The sequence below is a fragment of the Labrus bergylta genome, chromosome 14, assembly GCF_963930695.1.
Source record: "Labrus bergylta chromosome 14, fLabBer1.1, whole genome shotgun sequence".
In the NCBI taxonomy this organism is placed as follows: domain Eukaryota; kingdom Metazoa; phylum Chordata; class Actinopteri; order Labriformes; family Labridae; genus Labrus; species Labrus bergylta.
Window position 1 is genome coordinate 13964050 of NC_089208.1, and position 22092 is coordinate 13986141.

Here is a 22092-nt window from a genome sequence, read left to right on the forward strand (position 1 = left end):
GATCAATCATACTGTAACTGATGTATGTGTGGGTTGAGATTAAATTTGTCATCATGACTCTAATTAGAAACAGGATATTTATCCATATTACATTTTCCCCATAGCTGACTCTTTAGTTTAGAATAAACTCAAATATTCTGCTCTGCATGCTGAGTGAGGAGGCAGAGATGTACCTAAGCAGAACTGCTGAAGAACAAAATAATAATGTAAACATGTCATGCAGACACGGCAGCTCTATCTGTCTTGTTTTATCTCTACATTTCTTAAACATACGCTCAAGCAGATGGTTTCAGGTGTACTCGAGGTCAGTACATAAGTCCAATTTTAGAATAAACACCACTCCAACATTTAGAGGACAAGTTCAGCAAAGAGTAAATTTAGCCCTGCTTCATCTGCAGGGGGCACTGACATCCACACCACCCAGAAAAGGACCTTTAAATTATTTCAACACTGTTTTATTTGTCATATAATTGAAGCAAAGCGCTGAGTGTTTCTTCCAAATGACTTCCCTGGCAAACACAAAGACAGGTGACGTCAGCTGTGTGTGTGAATCACTGAGGTACCTGTCCAAAAACATCAGCATCACTAAGTCTGTCCAATTCTGCTGTTAGTATGGGCGACCAAATCGAGCTTGCGTTGTCATGGCAGCAAAGAAAAATGTCTCTCCTGAAAAAAGAGTGAGATAGAAGAGAGAAAGTAGCAGAACAGAGGTGTGAGCGTAAATAAGATGTGTAACACATAGTCTGAAATGTCCTCCAAAGTAAGGAGGAGCAGAATAAGATATCAGGCAGCAGAAGAGGCTCTGAAATCTGTCTGGATGAGACCTTGTATTTACACGCAAACGCCCACTCACACACACACACACACAAACACGCTATAATAACTGGAGCTGTGTCAGAACACGCAGCCAGGGCTAAATTAAAAAAAAAAATGTTGAAAAGCATTGCTATCGGTATCTAGGAAATGGCAGCATCCATGGACAATCATGTTATAAATCATCCATTAAGAGATTGTATTTTAAATTCCTGTGGTTTCTTATTGTTTGAAAATACAGTCAAAAAGCCTCCAGCCCTTCTGTGATGTATTTGAAATTATACAGGTTAAACATGAAAAGCAGATGGAGAATTCCACCAAGGGGTATGCAATTCACTTTCTTTAAAACGACATTATCATAAAAGCTGGTGTCATAATGTGGTTCATCATCTGTAAATTCAATTGAGAAAATATGTTTTAAGACGCACTGATTGGGAAATCAGGCCCAACACGAACAAAAATGTATTTAGTCCCTTTCCAAAAGTGAAATAAAAAACGTTCAATATAAAATAAATAACTGAACTGTTTTGAGTCGGTCATTCCTTCTATGAGCACATAGTCTTAAAACATGTTCTATAAAAGCCTTTTTAGCCTCTTACACAACTACAGTACAGTAGCTGTACCTACTCAATTAGAATAGGTTTTCAGTACTAACACAGCTAAATAAAAACATCACTTTTGTATAGGTTCTTGATTGTACAGCCTTACCTGTTAAGTCACCGGGACATGTCTTTAAAACTGAATGTAATTATTATTCTTTACTCCTACATAACCAACATTTTTTCACATTTTTTTGCTAGCAGCACCAGTTCCCTCTGATGTAATGCTAGGTATGCTAGTAAGCAATTAGCAAGAGCAAAACTGATGCCACACCATAGTTCGCCAAATGTCATTTAACTTACGTGTTTATGTTTTACTATTCTAATAAATTGAATAACTTAACACAACGTGACCACGAGAAGTCGGCATTGAAACCAAACTTTGAATAGATAAGTGTTTATTCCTGACAGATAATTGTTTTTTTTTTTTAAATAGACTGAGTTGTACATGCTTGCTAGGCTGTGCTAATTTAAAAGCACACACTTCTGAATGAACTTCCAGCTGTCAAGTGGCATTTTGGGTAGTATTCTAAGAGAAATCATTAAAATACTCTACGCAGACACTTCAGGAGAGGAGACTTCTAGTAGTATGACACTTGTATTACTGAAAAAAACATCAGGGAAAATTGACAAACTGTGCATATTGAAACTCAGCAGTGCAATGCAAACTTGTTGGAGATTGTTGCCCATCAGAAATGTTGCCGCAGATTTTGCCGTCATCTTAAGCATGCACATTGCGTCAGCTTCTGTTAGGCAGAAATGCGTTTCAGTGTGTGATTTTGTGCATTGTTGGTTGGTTTTTGAATCTCAACTGAACTGCTTGCCTCTTTGCTTGACTGGCAGAGCTGATTCTGCAGGCGCACAGGCATAGCCACACACACACACACACACACACACACACACACACACACACACACACACACACACACACACACACACACACACACGCACACAGTGTGGTGTGCAGTGCAGTACAGTGCAAACATTTTGGGATGAAAGCTTGCACATTTCTTTTCTCTTCTAAGCTTCGCAGATTGTGTTGATGGATGAAGAGCTCAGAGTGTAAAATGCTCTCTAATCTGCCCTCCCTCACCGCCTTGCTCCTGCTTCATGCTTTCCTCAAATTCTTTCCTTCCCTGCCGATGCTCCTTTTCCTTCCTTGCATGTTTTTGCTCACTGCTTTCATATATATATGTATGTATATATTTAATTTAAACAGTTTTTCTTTGAAAGGCAATGCAGCTTGTTTCATTAAAGATATGCATTTAGTGAATAGGACACAGAACATTTTTTATGCAAGAAAAGCACACTGAAATAGCACCAAAGGGCAAAAGAAAAACAGTTTTTCGTTTTACCTACAAGCAAAGAATCACATATCACAAACTGTTATAATTAGGTGAAAATAGGCCATAAAATTGGAAATATGACAATGAATTCCTTCTCCCTGCTGCCCCTCATTACCCCTCTAGTCCCTAACCCGCAAACAACATGTTGCTTTGTCTTTCTGAGGATGCATTGTTGTTAATTTGGTTCCTGTTTTGACGTAATGTTGATGAAGTGATGAAAAATACGATCGCGAGTCCGTATATTGTGTTTTATTTTGAAATTGACCGGATGTTCTGTGCGTTTCCTTGTCTGACTTCCTGTCCGGGCTGTCATATTCTGTCCAGCTTGACGCGTGCCTGCAGCGTACTCCGGCGAAAATAGACTCGCTGCGTATTTGAAACGGAGCAGAGCGCAGTGCCGTCGGTGGCTCGCGCCGGAGACGGACCGCAGCGCGCCCTGTGTGAACACAATGATTGACGAGAGTGGAGGCTAAGTACAACGTAGTGCGCTGCGCTGACGGACTGCGGCGCGCACGGATTATGTGTGATTTGGGCTTAACCTTCCATCTCTTGTCACAGATTCCTCCCATTAGAGCAGGTTCATATGTCATTGCTTCCCTTGTCCTCTCCCCAAGGTTACATGCACACAGAGAAACCAGGTTATTCATATCCCTGTATACATAATAAATACTACTACCCCACTTTCTGATTACTGCATCTTATTTGGGCAAGCCCCTCGACTTGTGTTGGGAAGCCAGTGTCCTTTAGCCTGTTTTTTTATTCAGTTGTTTCATCACTGCAAGACAAAAGTCAGTTTCTTCATCACTACAGAAGTAAAAGGCTCTCATTGCTGATACGTCACTCACCTGCGCAGGCAGTCAGCTCTCCCCTCACTTCTCCTCTTCTTCTGTCCCTCTGCTCCTGCCCTACCTCCCTCCCTCCCTCCCTCCCTCGCTTGCTTTCTCTATCTTTCTGATGACTCCCGGCAGACCTGAGATCCAGCGTTTTCCCTACGCTGTTTTGTTCCATGACAGAACAGAGCACATGTTTCCCTCCCTCATTAACTAACTAACTAAAAGCTCCCGAGTTGAACCTGGAGACGTCTCCAGATGGAGTTTAGTCTGTTGACATAAATAATGTTGGACGAACTTCTTCTCCAGTTTGCATTAGGGCCGGTGAATTCATGCTAAATTATTTCATAATCAAGATGATTAAGGCTAAAAATAAATCAAGTTTAGTTCAGATCATCACATAAGTTTATTTTTCCTGAAAAGCTAATTAAATGAGTTGTCATGAGTTCAATATCAACATCTTTACTGCTTCAAGACAAGACAATTGCAGAATTTGTATTAGGAAGGAGAAAGGTGTTGCATTGAGGTATTTGCAGTGTTTTTGATTTGAATTCAGCTCACGACCTTTGCTGCAAAAGATCTCCTTTTTTCCCCTTCAAATTTTGCTGCAACGCTCAGCTGCAGACAGTCTTCTTGAAGAAAAAACACACGAAGAGCATCTCTGAAAATGGAAACTTGAAGAAGGGAAGATTGGATAGGTCAGGTCCCTGAGGGCAGGGGTCGAAGCTGCAGATGTACAGGTTGATGAAAGAGACTATTCATTTGTGTTGTCCTGCTGGGTTCCTGGCTTGATCACTATCCAGAAAGGAGTACTTGGCCTCTTCTCGCCTGGCTTGCACACACACTTCAAACCCATGTGCACTCACACACACTCTTACAGGACTGACAATGACCGCATGACTGCACTGTGACTGCCAAGCCTAAGTTAGAAGGCCTGTGCAGGTAGCTGCAGGAGAGGCGGCCGTGGTCCAAAACAATTACACCATTATTACCTCTACTTCGCCTTCACATAAAAGCTTTGCTGCAATCTGCCGCCTCCACAGAAGGCCTTCACTGTTTGTCAGGTAGGAGATAATTACTGCTGCGGTAGGAAACCTTGCACAGCCTCCTCTTTCACGCATTGTTTGTGCTTGCTTTGTGCGGATGACTAATAGTACGCTGATTGTAGGGAGCGTTCATAGCCGTCGTCTGGGCTCAGTTAAACACCCACACAGATGCAAAATCACACACAAACACACAGAGGCATCCAAGTGAGCAATGGGGGAACAATTGATTTACCTTCAGCACTAGTATTGTACTGTGAACTCTGGATGCTGTTGAAGGCGGGAGAACATCTGAGGGAGGGCAGGGAGAGGGCGGATGCTTTTTTTTTTTTTTTTTTTTTTTTTTTACTTATGTGGGAGCAACTAAAGTCCTCCACTGCTGCACTTGGAGTACAGCAGGTGTTATGGAAATACAGTGTGTTTTTTGTATGAACTCCTGCTTTTGCCTTCTTGTTAAGAATCTCCAAACAATTTTATTTTAAGTATCTTGGTTTTTAGAGACTTACCACAGTGAATTCAGAAGTTTTGTTTACTGCTGCAAGGAGACACTGATAACATTCAATGGGAGTTAAGTACTCTTGCGATAATGTTAAGGCTCCAGTAAGGGACGATAAAAATGGGTGGAAACGTGAACAATTTCATACCCAGCCATGTATGTTATGATTCTATCATTTTCCAACTAGAAATAAACACAACGAATCCCTTGTGAAGTCGGTTAGTTGAGTGGAGTGTCACCACAATCGTTAAATCTCATAGAACCATGAATACAGTCATAATACAGAAGGATTGACTACACGTATTTAATACCTGAAAGTAATTCAAAATAAAGACAAAGTAGATAAAATTGTCACCTTCCTCTATTAGGTCAACCAGGAAAGAGACTGCAGTATATACACCAGTATATGCCTTTTGCAGATCCTGCAATGACACACTGTTGGAGCTGCATTAAGTGGCTCTACATGCATGCCTCAGGGCTGTCTGGTACCCTCTCACTTTCTTTTCATTTGAGCATTGGAACTCATTTTAAACAAGTCCTGAGCTGATTAAATGTAGTCATCGTCTTGCAGTATCATTATCTGTACCTCAGCAGTTGTGGTTTTGCCCGAAGGCAGCTTGAAAGTAATTGGTTACAGAGGTGAGACTTTTCAGGGTTTCAACTTGGCACCTTTCCCGGCTCCTTATCTCTTTTTTTTTTACCCCACTCCTCATCACATCAGTCCTTCCTTACCTTCTCATTGTCTCATAATCTGTCCAGCTCACATATTTGTTCTACACTTTTGCCTCCTTTCAACCTCATCCTCTTATTTTTTTCCCCCACGTTGTGTCAAGCCTCGCCAAGAACTGGTGGCAGCGTGCTCACACACTCATCAAACTCAGTTCTGAGAAGCGTTTTACATTACTTCTATGACAAACAGTCACACTTCCTGCTATAAGTGTGCCAGCTATTTTTGGCAGATATTCCCAGATTTCTTGTGCAGTATTGGCATCTGATAAAATGAATGGGCCAGATGTGACCCATTGTCTTGGCCAGGACACTCTTGTAAATGAGATTCTTGATCTCAATGAGGTTTTCCTGGTTAAATAGATCGTCAAGCCTCGGAGTGTAAGCAAACTTGAAGTACAAACACTTGGCTTTTACTGTGAGCTCATGAATCAGTTCAGGCTGTGGTGTTCAGCCTAGACCTATATAGGAACAAGATAATACGTTATCAGAGTCAAACACTGACAAAGACGATGCTGTTAACAGGCCGTAAGACTTTGCAAATCAAAACTCGCAAATTTTGATGGTGCTGTTGAGTGTTTCCTCACGCTCCAATGAACCACAAACACTGCCTCTGTTAGGTCAGTCTCAAAGCCAACTCCAGTCTGAGTCATTTGTCTCTGCAAAGAGGTCTCCTGTGTCAGCTGGAACACACACAGTCACACACGATGACAGGCGGGACACACCGACAACTCCCAATCTTCAGAAACACAGAGAACAAAAGCGACAGACATGGCCACTGAGTGAGTGATATTTGGGATGATTTAGAAGAACAGATGGCTCCGTTCTGCTCTACTTCTTGTTTCAGATCTTATATCAAGCCGCGACTCAAGCAAAGCACACTTCAATCATTGTCTGCATATAAATATCAGCATTTATACGTGTACACAATATGTGAAAAAACACAACAAAGACTGACTCCAAGTCCTTTTTTTAAATCTCAAAGGAAGAGAAAACCCCCTGATTTTGATTCCAGAAAAAAAAATTAAACCCATCAAAGATTGACCGTTCTGTCATTTTTACACAACGATGAAGAGACAGCTGTATCAAAGACTCTAGTGCTGCTCTTTATTACTCAGCGGTCAGGGCTTTCCAACACTAAAAAGGATTTCTGAGCCTGATCGATGCACTCTGACAGCATTTAATCTCTTGGCACACGTGTTCACATGCAGGCTGACTTGTTGAACGTTCATTCATCATCATTTTGTGTTCAAATCCAGCACAGGAAAAAGAAAGGCAAAAGATCTGCCTTTGTTTTAGTCACAACACCATCCATTTTACCAGTTGCTTCTTACACACAGACAGACACAGACACACACACACACACACACACACACACACACACACACACACACACACACACACACACACACACACACACACACACACACACACACACACACACAACACTGGTTGGTTGGTTGGAAACTGTCTGTGAGCCTAATTATCACTCGTGTCTTGTATTTCTACAGCCAGCGGGATATTTCAAAATCTGAGAGCATATTTTTAAAAAAAATTAAGGGGAAAATGAGGCCATTGCCCAAGGAAATACTAATTAGTGTCTGGTGCTGATAAAGCAATTTCAAATGATTTCTCAACATTGCAAGATGGGTCTTTTTCAGAAGATATATTCAGACTGTTGCTTAGCTGAGTTGTGTGCTTTCCAGTTTTTTATTTGAAGTGGTTAAGAAGCATAAAAGTGTTGTTGAGCAAAAGATGCAGAAACAATGAGAATATGTAAAAGGTAAATCCATAAATGTAAGTGTTTGTTACATGTGTAGAACATGTTAAACACTGTATTGTTATTGCCTTTGAGGCTGCTCTCCTAAAAACTTTGACTACTACCACTAAACAACATGTGCATCTATTCAAGTGAAAGGTCCCTTTAGTGGATGAAGGATTTCTTAATCTTGTCAGTAAGGACCAATAACAATGTTGTGACGTATACCTTCCTTATTAGAAAGAGAATTACTCTCAGAGGCAGGTGGTGATTGCTGATGTTTGTATCAACAAACTTGAGTACATTTGCTACTTTCTGTAGCACCTTCTTTTTGTCTCTGTCTTGGTGTGAAAGTCATTATGTACATACAGAGTGCGACCTAAAACATGTTTCTCATAGAGAACACTCTGCATTTCTAAAATGTTAATAGTGAGGAGATTTTGTAAAATGTTTCTTCTGGCTTATTCTTGATCTGCTTAATAAGGTCAGCATCTGTAATATTTATGCAAACCTTATTCTGCTGTATTTCTGTTTAAGGTTAACCAAACCTGAATCAGATCCTTGTCAGATCTGAATACAGTTCAATGTTGTTGCTGGATTAGTCACCGTTTAAAAAAAAAAAAATGAAATGAAAGGAGAAGGACAGGATGTCCTTTGCATGATGTGTTTGGCAAAACTTTTAATGAATAAAACCATATCAGACTCCAAAAAGCAAATTCTTGCTGCATCTTCGCTGTCAAAAGGAGCATGTTCCACTCAATACGTGCTCCGGCTGCCACATCATAAATGGAGACATACGCCTGAGAAAAATCCAGGCTTTGATGTTTTCATGTTGAAAAAGATAAAATGAAAAGCGAAAGTGAGTGGTCACTTTGCTCTCTGTCCTCAGCCAGAGTCCTTCACTGTGCTGCTGTTGTTCTGACAGTCTGAGCCAGGGGAGCAATTAGAGTCAGACAGCCTGCAGATGACTAGCCTGACCCTCCCCTCCTCCCTTTTCCAATCTTTCCTCTCCCTTTCACATCTGTCCTTGTCATCCATCCACCTATATCCACCAAAGAAGTTACTAACACTGTGCTCAGTGCATATATCATCAGTATCGCAGTATCATTTATTGTCTTACTGTTGTACTTATTAATGTTCATTCATCTCCACATCTCTGAACTTTAAAGGTTAACTTCGGTACTTGACCCTCCTTATTTCAAACCTGTGAAATTGTTTAAACAAAGTCATCACCCCAACAATGATTAAAGCATCAGACAGAATCTCCCACATCATCAATTTCACCCCTAAAGCTATTTTCTTCAAGACAAATCCTCGTACTTTCCTCTTCCCACTTAATCATCCCCTCTCCAAATCTACCCCTGAACTCACTCTAGAAAAATAAAATTCTGTCTGTCAGTGTTTGCTTGTTCAGCAGAATTGTCAAAGCAACACTTCGTTATAGGACATTTTCATTCAAAACCCGAGGCCAGTCTAAGTTTTTTCCCTTTTGGCAGATAGGAACACAAATGAAATAGCATAAATTCTAATTTTAAAGAAAACAATTAAAAATGTTTGTGATACAGTGATTTGGAAAGGACAAAAGTATAGGACCTAATTTAAATAATAAAACCTTAACTGCTGTTGCTTATTTTTTCTGTGTCTGTAGAATAGGATTTTAAACACGTTTTAAAAGACCAGGATCTAAATGTAACTACAGAAGTCATGATCCAGATTGCAACCAACTCCCCTTCAAAGGTGTAGGAGAAAGCTACAGTAACCGTAGTACTGAAAAACAGATTCTAGTAGGACTGACACACTTCAGTCGGTTGGTCGATTAGTTGCTTGTTGACCTCTCGTTCGACCAAAATCCCATTGATTGGACAATCACACGTGTTACTTTCAAAGGGAAGATGAGTTTATTCCATTAGGACTATTAGCAGGGGTGGAAGGGAGACCAGCTATTTGAGCAAACAAAGCTCCAAAGGCCTCCGTTCTCATCATGACAGCTTCCTTCAACTCAGTTGTCAACCAGCAGGTTCTTAGGTTGCCGCAAGACAGGCACAGATGGTATTCTGGCCACAACTCCTAGCAGCCACTTCCACAGTGCAGGCTTTGAACAGGGACCACTCGGACTCCATGTCCCCAACCTTCCCCAGGATGCACGAGAAATTCTTTTAGAAGGTGGCAGTTGAAGATGTCATGGACAGGGCCCTCAGCCAGACGTTTCCAGTTCACCCTAACGACTGTAAGCGTTAAGGGTTTACCCCGTCGGTCTGGCAGCCTCCCCCGCCATCTTCTCCAACTCACCACCAAATAGTGTTAAGTTGACATCTCTGCTCGTCTCTTCACCCAAGTGTCCAAGACTTACAGCCAACGGTCTTCAATGGACCCAAACCGACATGTCTGTCCCTGCAGGTGGTGGGCCCAGGGCAGATATCAAACAGTATCAATATTAATTTTAGTTAAACAAAACAATTTCCTGCATATCCCTATTTTGATTCCAAGTCTTCTTGTATTCTGCTCAAACCTTTTTTCCCCCTTAATCTTTCCTTATATCTTATTATTACTCCACGCACATATGCATATTGAAATGTCAAAGTTAATAAGAAGTTTCTTACATTAAAACTAGCTGTGTGTTAAAACATCATTTACATGTAGATCAAGAAGGTGTTGTTTTCAGTATGAGGGGAAACAATCTCGGTGAAGTCTAAAACTAAATGTAGCTCTGGTAAAATAAGAAAGTATAAACAAAGAATCCACAAACACAGACATGCAAACACACAGGGTTGTCTACATGGTGAACATACAAGCAGGAACATAAAAAGTGCCCAGGAGACTGAGAGCTGGGGAAACATTAGAGTAATGAACCTTGTCTTTTGGTGTAAACAACTCTTTGGAGATGTGCTTAGTCTTGTGCCTGTATCTGTGTGTGTGTGTGTGTGTGTGTGTGTGTGTGTGTGTGTGTGTGTGTGTGTGTGGTTGTGTCTGTGCTTGTGTGTGTGTTTGTGTGTGTTTTAGGGGTAGGCCATCATTAATTATATCTCCTCTCTAGCAATGTCTCCATCTCACAGTGCAGGAGCTGATTAGCAAATGAAACCAGATGTTTAGTTTCTCCTCAGAGACAAATTACTGATTCATAATGAGTGTGTGTGTTTGTGTGTGCGCTCGGGTGTTCACGTTATTGACCATGTTTTCAGATCTAATGCCATTATCCATTGGTGTATTTCCCCAGAGCGCATGTTTTACAGCTCTTGTATTTTATATATTTGTTCATTATTACCTCCCTGAATAAGAGGGTTTGCAGAGTTGAATCATTCTCTTCTCTATGCATTTCATGACCCTTCCTGTTCCTTCCATTAAAAGCTCCGTGCTCATTGTCTCTGTGTGAGCATGTTCTCTCCTTAGAAACGTCTCTTAACCATTGTGACAGCGTTGCTCTAATAAAAGCTTTGAAGTTTTGTCACCATAGAGACCTTTCTTAATTGGGATGCATTAGCATAATTAGCATCTATCCCCTGCTGCACATGCACTGACTCATTCGCTACTGAACTAGTGGAGTCAGTGTGCATGTGAGAGAAAGACTTGTAATGTTGTTCAATGACAAATGACAAATATAATAATTTATGAACACAATTTTACATTTAAAACTCTAACCTTTATCTGTTCTCATTTGTGTTTGTTAATAGGTTTTAACATGTTGGTGATACTAAATGTAGCTTTATTCCCCTCATACAATTGTATATATTTTCAAAGCATATATGATGACTTACAATAGTGTCATCCCCTCCACCATTAGACTGTACCACCCCCACCCTCCTCCCCAAATGCACCATACCATCCTCCACCACCCCCAAACATTTCTTGGATCTTCAGTTAAAGTAATAGTGAATGAATTAAAAACATTTCTGGTATTATAAATATAAATGTACCCATTTATATATATGTTTCTATACACACTTAATGTAGCTTTACTGAATTAGATATTCCCCTCACTGCAGCAAAGTGACCTTTTCCACTAAACTATAGCTCTATTTAAAAACATCCTCTAAAATACAAAGGAGAGCGTGTGCTGTTTAAGTATCCAGTAAGGTCATATATTTCATAATGTTTGGAAAATACTGACTAATGTTGGTCCTTCAAATGCTCCTGTAGGAGCTTGCAGGCAGATCTGCTCTCATTTGCAGATCTCAGCTCACCTAAGATCAGAGGAACATCTCTTGTTTTGTCAGGTCGGCATTTTAACAGTTTGTGTTTCCATTTTGTGACGTGACGCTTCTCGACAGCAGAGTGTTTGTATTTTCTTTCCCCTCTTCTGAAGCTGTGCTTGTCTGAACCGGATAGCCAGTACCTGAGAGCTTAAATCCCGGTGCGCAGTCTCCTTGACATCCCTCTGCCTTGTCTGAGAAACTCTGCTCAGAGGCAGTGTGTTCCCTGCAGACTAATGCTGTGAGACTTCTCTTTGTTACCCTGAAAACAAAAGAGATCTTTACACTGAGATGCTTTGGGTGAAAAAAAGTACTGTTGCATTTTAGAGGCAAAAATTCGACACTGTTCTTTACTAAAATGATGTAAAAGCTAGTAGCAAGCTCATTAAATACAACGCGTTTAAAACAAATTAAACCAGTTATCCCTGACCATGTTGGTTGTAAACAGTCAACAGCACCACCAGACTAAAAGCCCAAGGACGCATTTAAGATCTATATCAGTTGCAACCAATTATCTTCTTAACTGTCTAAGCTTTTCATGATGGTCTTTTTGTTCTCTTATTTAGAACTATTTGAACTATTTATCACAACAGACCCCGCAGGTTTGGATGAATTTCTGGCATGTTTGATATTTTGTCCATACACTCGCACATTGAGAGCAGATCCACAAGCTAATCCCCCGACTTCAGACCTTTTTCTTTTCTTATAACACATACTCAAACTGTCAGACAGCGTTTGTGTTAATGTGTCTCTGCATTCTATCACGAAAGATATGAATTACAGAAATGTTGGCAGGCAATAACGTTGGACTACATATGTACAGGGAACATTAGTGGTGGTTTAGCTTGCTAGTTAGCTTGTGTTTGTTGGTGTGTGATGCTGAGAGTGTGTAGGTGTTTTTCCACATTGTTCGTATTTGGGCCCGGCATATTAAAAGGAAACTTGAACAGTTAAAACAGCCTGTCTAGAACCAGCGCAAGTGAGGACTGTATTGCTCAAGGACACACAGGGATCAAACCTGTGACCTTCAGTTTTCGTTTATCGTTACCCTCACAGGTTTGCTGTCACCCACCTCATTAAGTTCATCATTACAAAAGTGCCTTAAGAGGATAAGGGTTGATTTCATTTACATTTTTATGTAGCAGGCTGATCCCTGAGATGTGATGAACAGGACCTGGTGTCTCTATTAGACACCTGAACATGACTCATTTCCATCTCCACTCCAGGCTAGATTGCTTGGTTTAAGGTATTAGTAATAATAAGCTGCAGCAGAAAGAAAAGAGGAGTATTTTTTTTCTATTATGCAGTTATTTTCATCCTGCGTCATAGTTGAGTGTCACTTCAACATTTATTTTCATTATCTGCTCCTTTTACTCTTTAGAATGTATGAAAATAGCATGTAATGACTACAATCGGGGCCCCAGTGGTATGATGATGTGTTTGAATTACTTGTTTTGTTGTACAAAACCCTGCAAATGTGCAATTTTCCGCTGCAAACCTCAACCTGAGAGAGGGGAGCCAAAGATTGTTTGCCATTTTCTTGACAAATATTTTTTCACGGAACACATTTCTCTCAAGGGAAAAGCAGAATTTAGCTTAGTCTTAAGATGCTGTCATTTATGGCTGCTGGTATTGTGCATGCTGGCTCACTGTCACTGTCATGGCTTACTGGGACATTTGAATAAAGTCAGTGTTATTGTTATTGGTAACACATGAAAAGTCAAATGTTGGCTTTGGAAAAAGATCTAGGATTTGAAGAGGACATCCTATACCCCTTTTCACCTTTTCAAACAGTCCCCTGTGGTCTAAATGAAACATCTGTGCTGTGATTTGGTCAAAATATAACATGAATCAAGCACCAGAGGAGGTTTGTGACCCTGTATAAACCAGCGCTCTCTGACCGCTCCGTTTTGGTGTGTGTCTCTTTAAATACAATGAGCCCCCACTGAGTTTTCCCAGTAGACATCTCTCCTTTGCTATAGCCAGAACAAAAATGGTGGACACAAAAGTTTTGCTCTAGGCTGGGGATGGATAGGATAGGATAGTATAGGATAGGGTAGGATAGGATAGTACTTTATTGATCCCCAGGGGGGAAATCAGGGCGTTGCAGCAGCACAGACAAGTAAGGTCATACAAAATACAAATTAAACAGAATAGATTAGATATGATAAATACAAATAGGGGGTATATACAAGTACAAAATGAATGATGAAGTTAACTATGCAGGGAATTGAGACAGTATGTGCAGAGAATGGCAAGATAAAGTGACAAGTGATGATTAAAGTGATGATGGTGTGATAAAATAGCAGCAAGTAATGTAAACAGCAGAGAAGAGAGGCAGTGTTGTACCACTGTAATGCAGAGTGCAGTTATATAATATAATATAGTATAATGTAATATAATATAGTGCAAAATGAACAATATAGTCTAATATAATGAAATGTAATATCAAATAATCAATATAGACTAATATAATATGTATGTATATGTAAGAATGTACAGTATATATATATATATATTGATGCTTAATAATACAGTATAATAATACAATAATAAAATGTTAGTAATGATAATAATAATAATAATGAAGCAGGTCATGTGGGTATTGTTTTATGGGGGTGAAGTTTTGTGTCAAGGACGGACTGTTATTGTTGTCATAGGCTGCTGTTGTACAGTCTTATGGCAGTGGGCACGAAGGAGCGCCTGAAGCACTCTGTTTTGCACCTGGGGGGGAATGAGGCGTTGGCTGAAGGAGCTGCCCATCTGCCACAGCTCACCATGTAGAGGGTGAGAGGAGTTATCCAGGATGGATAAGATTTTGTCCTTCATCCTCCTCTCAGCCACTGTCTCCAAAGTGTCCAGATCAAGACTACACACTACAGAGCGGGCCTTCCTCACCAGCTTGTTCAGCCTGTTTGCCTCACCTGTCTTGATGCCACCCCACCAGCACACCACAGCAAAGAAGAGGGCGCTGGCCACCACAGACTGGTAGAAGGTCTTCAGGAGTCTGTTGCAGACACTGAATGATCTGAATCTCCTCAGGAAGAACAGCCTGCTCTGTCCTTTCCTGAAGAGGGCGTCAGAGTTGTGAGACCAGTCCAGTTTATTGTTGATGTGGACCCCAAGGTACTTGTATGAGTCCACCCTCTCCACTTCCTCCCCCTGGATGATGACTGGGGCAGGGGGCCTCTTCTTCTTCCGGTAGTCCACTACCACCTCCTTTGTTTTGCTGATGTTGAGCTTCAGGTGGTTGCTTTTGCACCATGTGACGAAGCTCTTTAACAGTCCTCTGTACTCCTTCTCGTCGTCATCAGTGATGCACCCAACAATGGAGGAGTCTTCGGAAAACTTTTGGAGGTGACAGGAGCTGGAGTTCAACCTGAAGTCTGACGTGAAGAGAGTGAAGAGAAAAGGCGCCAGAACAGTTCCTTGAGGTTCTCCAGTGTTGCTCGTCACCACATCAGAGACACAGCCGTCGACTCTGACATACTGTGGCCGGCCCGTGAGGTAGTTCAAAATCCAAGCTGTGGTGTCAGGGTGCAGCTGCATATCCAGCAGTTTGTCCCTCAGGAGGCAGGGCTGGAAGGTATTGAAAGCACTGGAGAAGTCAAAGAACATGACTCTCATAATGCTTCCCTGCTTCTCCAAGTGTGACAGGGAAAGTGATGGAGGTGTGGATGGAGGGATGGAGTTTTTGTCCATGTTGTAAGATTTATGCAGACCACAAAAAAAAGGACTGGATGGGTTTATTTCACATTTTGCGGGTCGGTAGACACTCAGGTTACCCAAATATCAGAAACACTGTATAAGTGGATTTTTCATAATATGTCTCCTTTAAATGATTAATTAAATATTCCTTTGTACATCTAATACGTGATTGTTTGTTGGACCCCCGCTGAATAGGAAACTGTGTTTCCTATACTTTGAGTTTTTTTGTCTCTTCTAACCGGTTGTTATTAATGTGGTTGCTGTTTTTGATTAGAAGTATAATTGGTGGGCACACTATTTTAAGGATAACATATCTTGTCATTTACCCACACGTAACCTGAATTTTAGTCCTATTGAAATTGGTCATCTCTTTTTTATGTGTCCTGCCCAAAAAGGTAGCAGAACAATTACATTTTTGCAGATATAAATACAACATAAAACAATTGATTACAAAACAAAAATACTAATTCTGGATCTGTATCCAGCTCAGTATGGAAAGTTATGATTTAAAGTGTATAGCTGAAGAATATATGCAGGTATTATCCCGCTAGTGTGCCTTCCCCACTTGTCCTGTCCTTCACTAAAAGTCAGTGTAGTGGACATTTAATGTTGAAGCCTTTCCTGCACTCTTAACCAGTGACCTTCAGACGTTTTCTTTTTTTAAATGTATTATTTTAGGGCAGGTTTTCTCTCCGCACCAGCTCCTCCTGTCACCAAGTTCATTAATTTCATTAATCAACAAACCCCCCTAAAGGCGTAAGAGATTGTTACAGCTAAGATAAAGTGTATGTTATATTCAACCTTTTCTCATTTGATATTAATAGCTCTTTTTAACGCATGTAGTTCAACATGGCAGCAGCAGAGTTTTCTGAAGAGAACATATCGGAACAGAAAGTAATCCATGAAAAGCTGGGGGACTGAACTTTCTTTGTGCTTTTATTGTGAAAGTGTCAGAGGGCTAATAGTAAAGGGAATGAAAATAGTTGTTTTTGCTTTCTTCTGTGGTTTATTGATTGATGCAACAGTCGATATCACATTGTGTTTGCAGCCCGCCAGCTCGCATGCCTCTCTGTCTATCTGTCTGCCTGAACTACCAGGAGAAGGAAGATGATCCTCCATATGCCCTGTGACTTCTTATGCTCACTATCTTTCTGCTTTTATTGTCTTCTCCTTTATTTCTCACTTTGCCCTCTCTGTCACTCTGCGTTATCTGTTTTTTATCAGCGTCATTTTTCTCCTCTCCTGTCATATATACACACACACACCCTTGTCCCCTTACCTACACACTTACATATTCTCCTCTTCTACCTCAAGTGAATGGGAGGAGGTGTCTGCTCCTCCGTATGGCTTGTCAAGCTCCAGCAGTGAACGCGTGGGTGATGTGTTGTATTCTAACAAGGTGCGGTGTTTAAAAAAAAAAGGAGAGAAATTGAATGTCGAATTGGGGTGAAATAGGCTGTGAAGACACACATTCATACAGGAAAACAGCTTTTGAACTTTGACGCAGAGCACAACAATTATTAATTAAAGGCATGTCTATCCTGTGGAAAATATCAGCTGTATAAATCAAAAGCTACAGGGTCAGAGTTTGACATTACTAACAGCTGGATTGTGGTATGAAAGATGCAGGTAAATCTTAATGATAAGTAGACTGCGTTATCTGCAGTCTGAGATGAAGAGCTGGTGAACAGAGGAACAATCCTACTGGATTTTTTATAATCTCCTTTGATTGTCTGCCCCAATGATAAACAACTGTCTACAGCTGCTGTCTCACTGAAAGCGTTCAGTGATGTACAAAAAAAACAAAGAGCAGAAAAAGAATTCATATAGATATATGAAGAACATTGATAATAACCTACATTGATACTAAACTACATTTTTGTTAATTTCAGGGAATTTAAATGTGTTAGATATCAAAACTCAATTCCTTATAAATCCAAGCCAAATGATGAAAGGCTGAAGATATTTAGATTTATATCAACGTCACTGGAATGAAAGGTTTATTTAATGTTTCAAGTCTATTTGTTTTTCATGAAAATTTACATTTTTCAAGGTCTCATTTCATCTATTACATTTGACATGACTTCAATCATATATAGGCCTACTGTATATTGTCTTCATAATTTTATACTGTGGTATCTTAAACAGCGATGCTGCACAGAGAGGCGCTTCTGTCAGGTTCACTTTCATAAAGGCAAACAATGTTTTGGATTAAAACCTTGTCAAATGCTTCCGTAAATCAATCCTTTTTCACAGTATGAAAAAAAGTGTTTTCTCTCAGTTCCAGATGGAATTCCTCACAGTTCAGCAAGTCTTAACTGATGCAGCCAATACATGTAAAATAGATGTGTCTTTTTCTTTAAATTATAGCCATGCCAAGACCCCTGTCTATACTCTGTGTCACACACACGGTACTGGTGAGAGTGGTATTGAATGACATAAAAATATATATTTGTCTGATTTATTCTGTGGTATTTAGTTATATTCTGGTTATTTGCTCATGCTTAATGTGTCTGCACCCTTGGTACAGATTCAGTTGACATCATGAGTATAAGAGCATTATCTTGTCATTGAGAAAAATTGCATCTGCCTAGCTTTGGTAGATGTAAGTATGCATCACATCCACTTCATGGAGGAAGCTATAGAATTCTCCCTGACGACCTTCTTAGGTTTACAGTGGAGATCAGCCAGATTATGAATAATGAAGAAAGGTCAGGATAGATTTTTAATGGCTTTATAAACCACATGGTCACGCCTGCATCTGCAGGGATTGTGGAGTGATTGTTTCTTTTACAGAGGGCGGGTTATGTTATTGCTTTGACTGACTTTGCTGTGTTGCATCTACAACAAAAGTGTTATTGAACGTTGACATATGCTTTACGGTCCATGCTGGGGTTAATACCACCAATCTGTGCACAGGCCTCATTTAAAGCATCATTAAAGAGTCGTCAGATAATCTTTGCAAGGACTGTTTCAGAAACCAGTAAACAGCTCTAATACTGGCTGTATCAAGGCTTAGTTTGACTAGAATTACAGTTACAACTACATATTTATAAAACAAATATGTACTTGCTCAATCATGTTTTGTACATAAACATTTTGTGTCTGTGATGCAAATACATTTGATATTTTATGTAAATATCTCAAAACATTTTTTCCCCTAGTACAGATTCTGATACCTACACTTTAGCATTGACTAAAAATTTATGTTAATTATAGTGCAATTCACTTTGCATATTAGTAATAATTTCAGGAGAAGTATACTTCTACTAACCCTGTATGGGTTAGTAGTTTTACTGATACTGCCATTTTTGTTGCTGTATTTTCTGTTTTCCACTTTCAAACATTATTTGCTGGATAATAAATACAACTCAAAGTCAATTATTTTTCTTTTGGATTGTAGCATTTTTTGACTTACTAGAGTAGCTGATATCTAATACCCTATACTGCATTTTTGGTATCACAGACATTGCCAATGCTAGTATTGGTATCAGAACTACTCTGATGATGATACATATAACCCGCCAGTTTCAGGTGGACAGATAAGGGGAATAGATAGGTGAGAAGTACTTGTTTTAAGTCAAGCATAGTTAATTCCATCATGTTGTATAGGGCACATTTTGGTCCCAAAGGTGTTGTTGAACAGTGTAACCATACAGTTATTTTGTCATGTCATAACCATGGTCTCCTTAAACTCTTGCCACAGCTAGAGTTCATTTATGGCTTTTGACTCAGGGTTTTCAGTTAAAGTTATTAGGAATGCTACAACATACTGTAAAAATCTGAACAAATATTGAAATGCATGTATTTTATATATATTTTTAAAGGAGCAACTCACTTCAGTCAATCGTGAATTAAGTCTGCGTTTCATGATTCAAAGTGTCACAGGTCTCCACATGCATTAAACAGACATTGCTCTCTGCTTGATATGAGAGCAGCTTTACAGTAATCCCTCTTCTTAATAAGCCGTTTCATGTGCATCACTATTCAAAAAAAGGATCAGGGAGGGAGTAAATCTGTCATCCTGCGTCTGTTTCTGCTCCAAGAGGCGGGTCGCCCTGACTTCAAATGCTTCCATTCAATGGTTCGCAGGGGTTATGTGGGCGATGTAATTTACAAAGGGTGTCAGTGGTGACCAAGGTTGAGAGCCGTGTCCCCCAGTTGACACCAAGTAAACAGTCACTTAGCTAGTCCCTGTCCATCCCTGCGATGCTGATGGAGACTAATGATCACAACCATGTCTAATTGCTGTGACGGATCAAACAGAGAGCAGTGACTTGGAAAACGCTTTCAAGCTGGTCTACAACTGGAGGCAAAAAAAAAATCAGAAATATTCAATATCCAATACAAAAGATTTTGTTTTATTTAACTCACAGAGTGGAATATGTCAGACTTTGTTGGCATTTTTTTTTTTGATGGGAATTCGTGGGTATTTTTTGTGGCAAACAGAGGAGCAGATTTGCACTTGAGCTGATATACAAGCCAGGCTCAGACATGCACCACACGGATTCTTACAGCAGTATTTATGACTAGGCAGACAATTGCATTTTTTAGCACAACTATCCTTTGCACTTGATTTCCATAATTCCAATTAGACACTTACTCAGAGGTGCGCAATCCGTTTGAAAAGTAGAAGGTAGAAGGAAGCAAATCCTTTTATATGTTAATCTACTTTTACTACAACATTGTCAATGTCTGTCAGTAAAATGAATATTTCACACCTCAAACTTCACGAGCATTTTTACTCGCACCGGTGTTCATAAAAATGTGTTAAGTTTCAGAATTTTAGATTGGCTCTGCTTTTGGCTTTTGTCAAGCATTGTTCTCCCTGCAGATGCATCTTCGACTTGTTAAAGTGTTTTTGGATCATTTTGCAAAGTCCCATGTTGTGAAAACTGACCAGAACATTTTGGTTTGTTCTAGTTCTAATTTAGTTGAGAACACCGACGAGAGAAATGATTTGCTCACTCAGACACCTACTGAACAATTTCCATGAATCTGTTCATCACCTCTATCTCATTTACTACGAGCAAAGATAGTTCTTTTTTTTCCCTGTTTCTCAGTGAACAGCTGGAAACATTCACAAAGGACATGGAGGAACACTCAGATGAGTGTGTTGACAATTAAGTTTGGAGCCAAGAAAGACGATAATTGACTTATGAGGCTGATTTAAAAACAAGCTATACAATAATAGAACATTCATTACATTTTCCCCACATTCCACATATTAAAAAAAAAAAAATGTATCAACAATGAACAAAAACCTCTGGGAATCCTTTTTATTTTCATTAATGCGGATATTCAAATTGGTAAAAACAATGCAATAATGAATTATTAACCTTAAGTCACTGAGTGAGATTGCTCTTGTTGCACTGTATGACATGCATTGAAGGTACTTACAAAACAAAGCTTCTGCATAATAAATAAAACAATGTAATATGGGCGGCTGTGACTCAGTTGGTAGAGTCGTCGCTTCTCAATAGGAAGGTCGAGGGTTCGATCCCCAGCTGAGCAATATGTCTGATGTGTCCTTGGGCAAGACAACCCTGCATTGCTCCCGCTGCTTCGGTGGCGATGTATGAATGGATTAGTGTTGTACTTAATCTCTGATGTACGTCGCTTTGGATAAAAGCATCTGCCAAGTGAATTGTAGAATATCAGTCACTTGAACATTGACACACTATTTACTTTGGCCTGGTCTTATTTTGATACGTCTTGTTTTCATAAAGCCCTCCATTTTAATCTCCTATGACATGATTTAATGCCATCTGTATAAATTATGTTGAGGCAAAACTGTTCCTGGTAAAAAACTGAAACCAGGCCACCTAGAGGGTAGGTGAATATGAACATGTTTTTATACCTTCTGTTGTCCTAAGTTACTGTAAACAAATAAAGAAAAAAAGATCAAAGACTGCGAGAAAACGAGTACATAGCAATTCTTTTAAAGGAATCATCATTGTTTGTTTCCTACCTGTGACTAAATGTCTTGTAATTATCAGTACAAAGTGTCACAAACTGAGTCATTCATCTTGTAGCTGAACAGGAACACCTCACATTGGGGAGCTGTTGACCCTAGCATGCAGCTTCTGATTGCACCATTTATTATCAGGAGTCACACAAACACACACACACACACAAACAAGTGCACATCCTCAATCTCTCTCTAGCCTTCTTAACCTAACCTTGTCTCATACGCTGTATATAAACCACATCCACCCACACACACTCACCTATTAAATCTCCTTCCAGGTGACGATTCTGATCATCCTGGCCCTGGCCTTTCTCGCCTGCATTGTGTTCCTGGTGGTTTATAAAGCCTTCACCTACGACCACGCCTGCCCAGATGGATTCATTTATAAGGTAAGATCCATGACTGACCTGCATGTCAATGTACAGAATTTCAACACACCTACCCTCAGCCTAGGGGAAGTCAGGTGGTGAACAGTGCAGCTGAATGTGTAATGGGTAGGCTGGAATCTTTCTTTGGGCTATGAACCATAAAAAATGTGTTCGAGCTGTCCGTCATTTGTTTCAGGAAACACTTAAGTTGCAATTTCAGATCACTCTCTCTGGCCTTTTAACAGC

General features: G+C 39.9%; 1 protein-coding gene across 1 annotated transcript in view; it reads left to right on the forward strand.

Annotated features, from left to right (window-relative positions):
- Positions 1-22092, forward strand: part of nsg2 (neuronal vesicle trafficking associated 2) — a 38828-nt gene that overhangs the window by 12943 nt on the left and 3793 nt on the right. The window contains exon 4 of the mRNA XM_020651108.2: positions 21757-21867. Coding sequence (XP_020506764.1) covers positions 21757-21867 — 111 coding nt within the window. The remainder of the gene's footprint in view (positions 1-21756; positions 21868-22092) is intronic.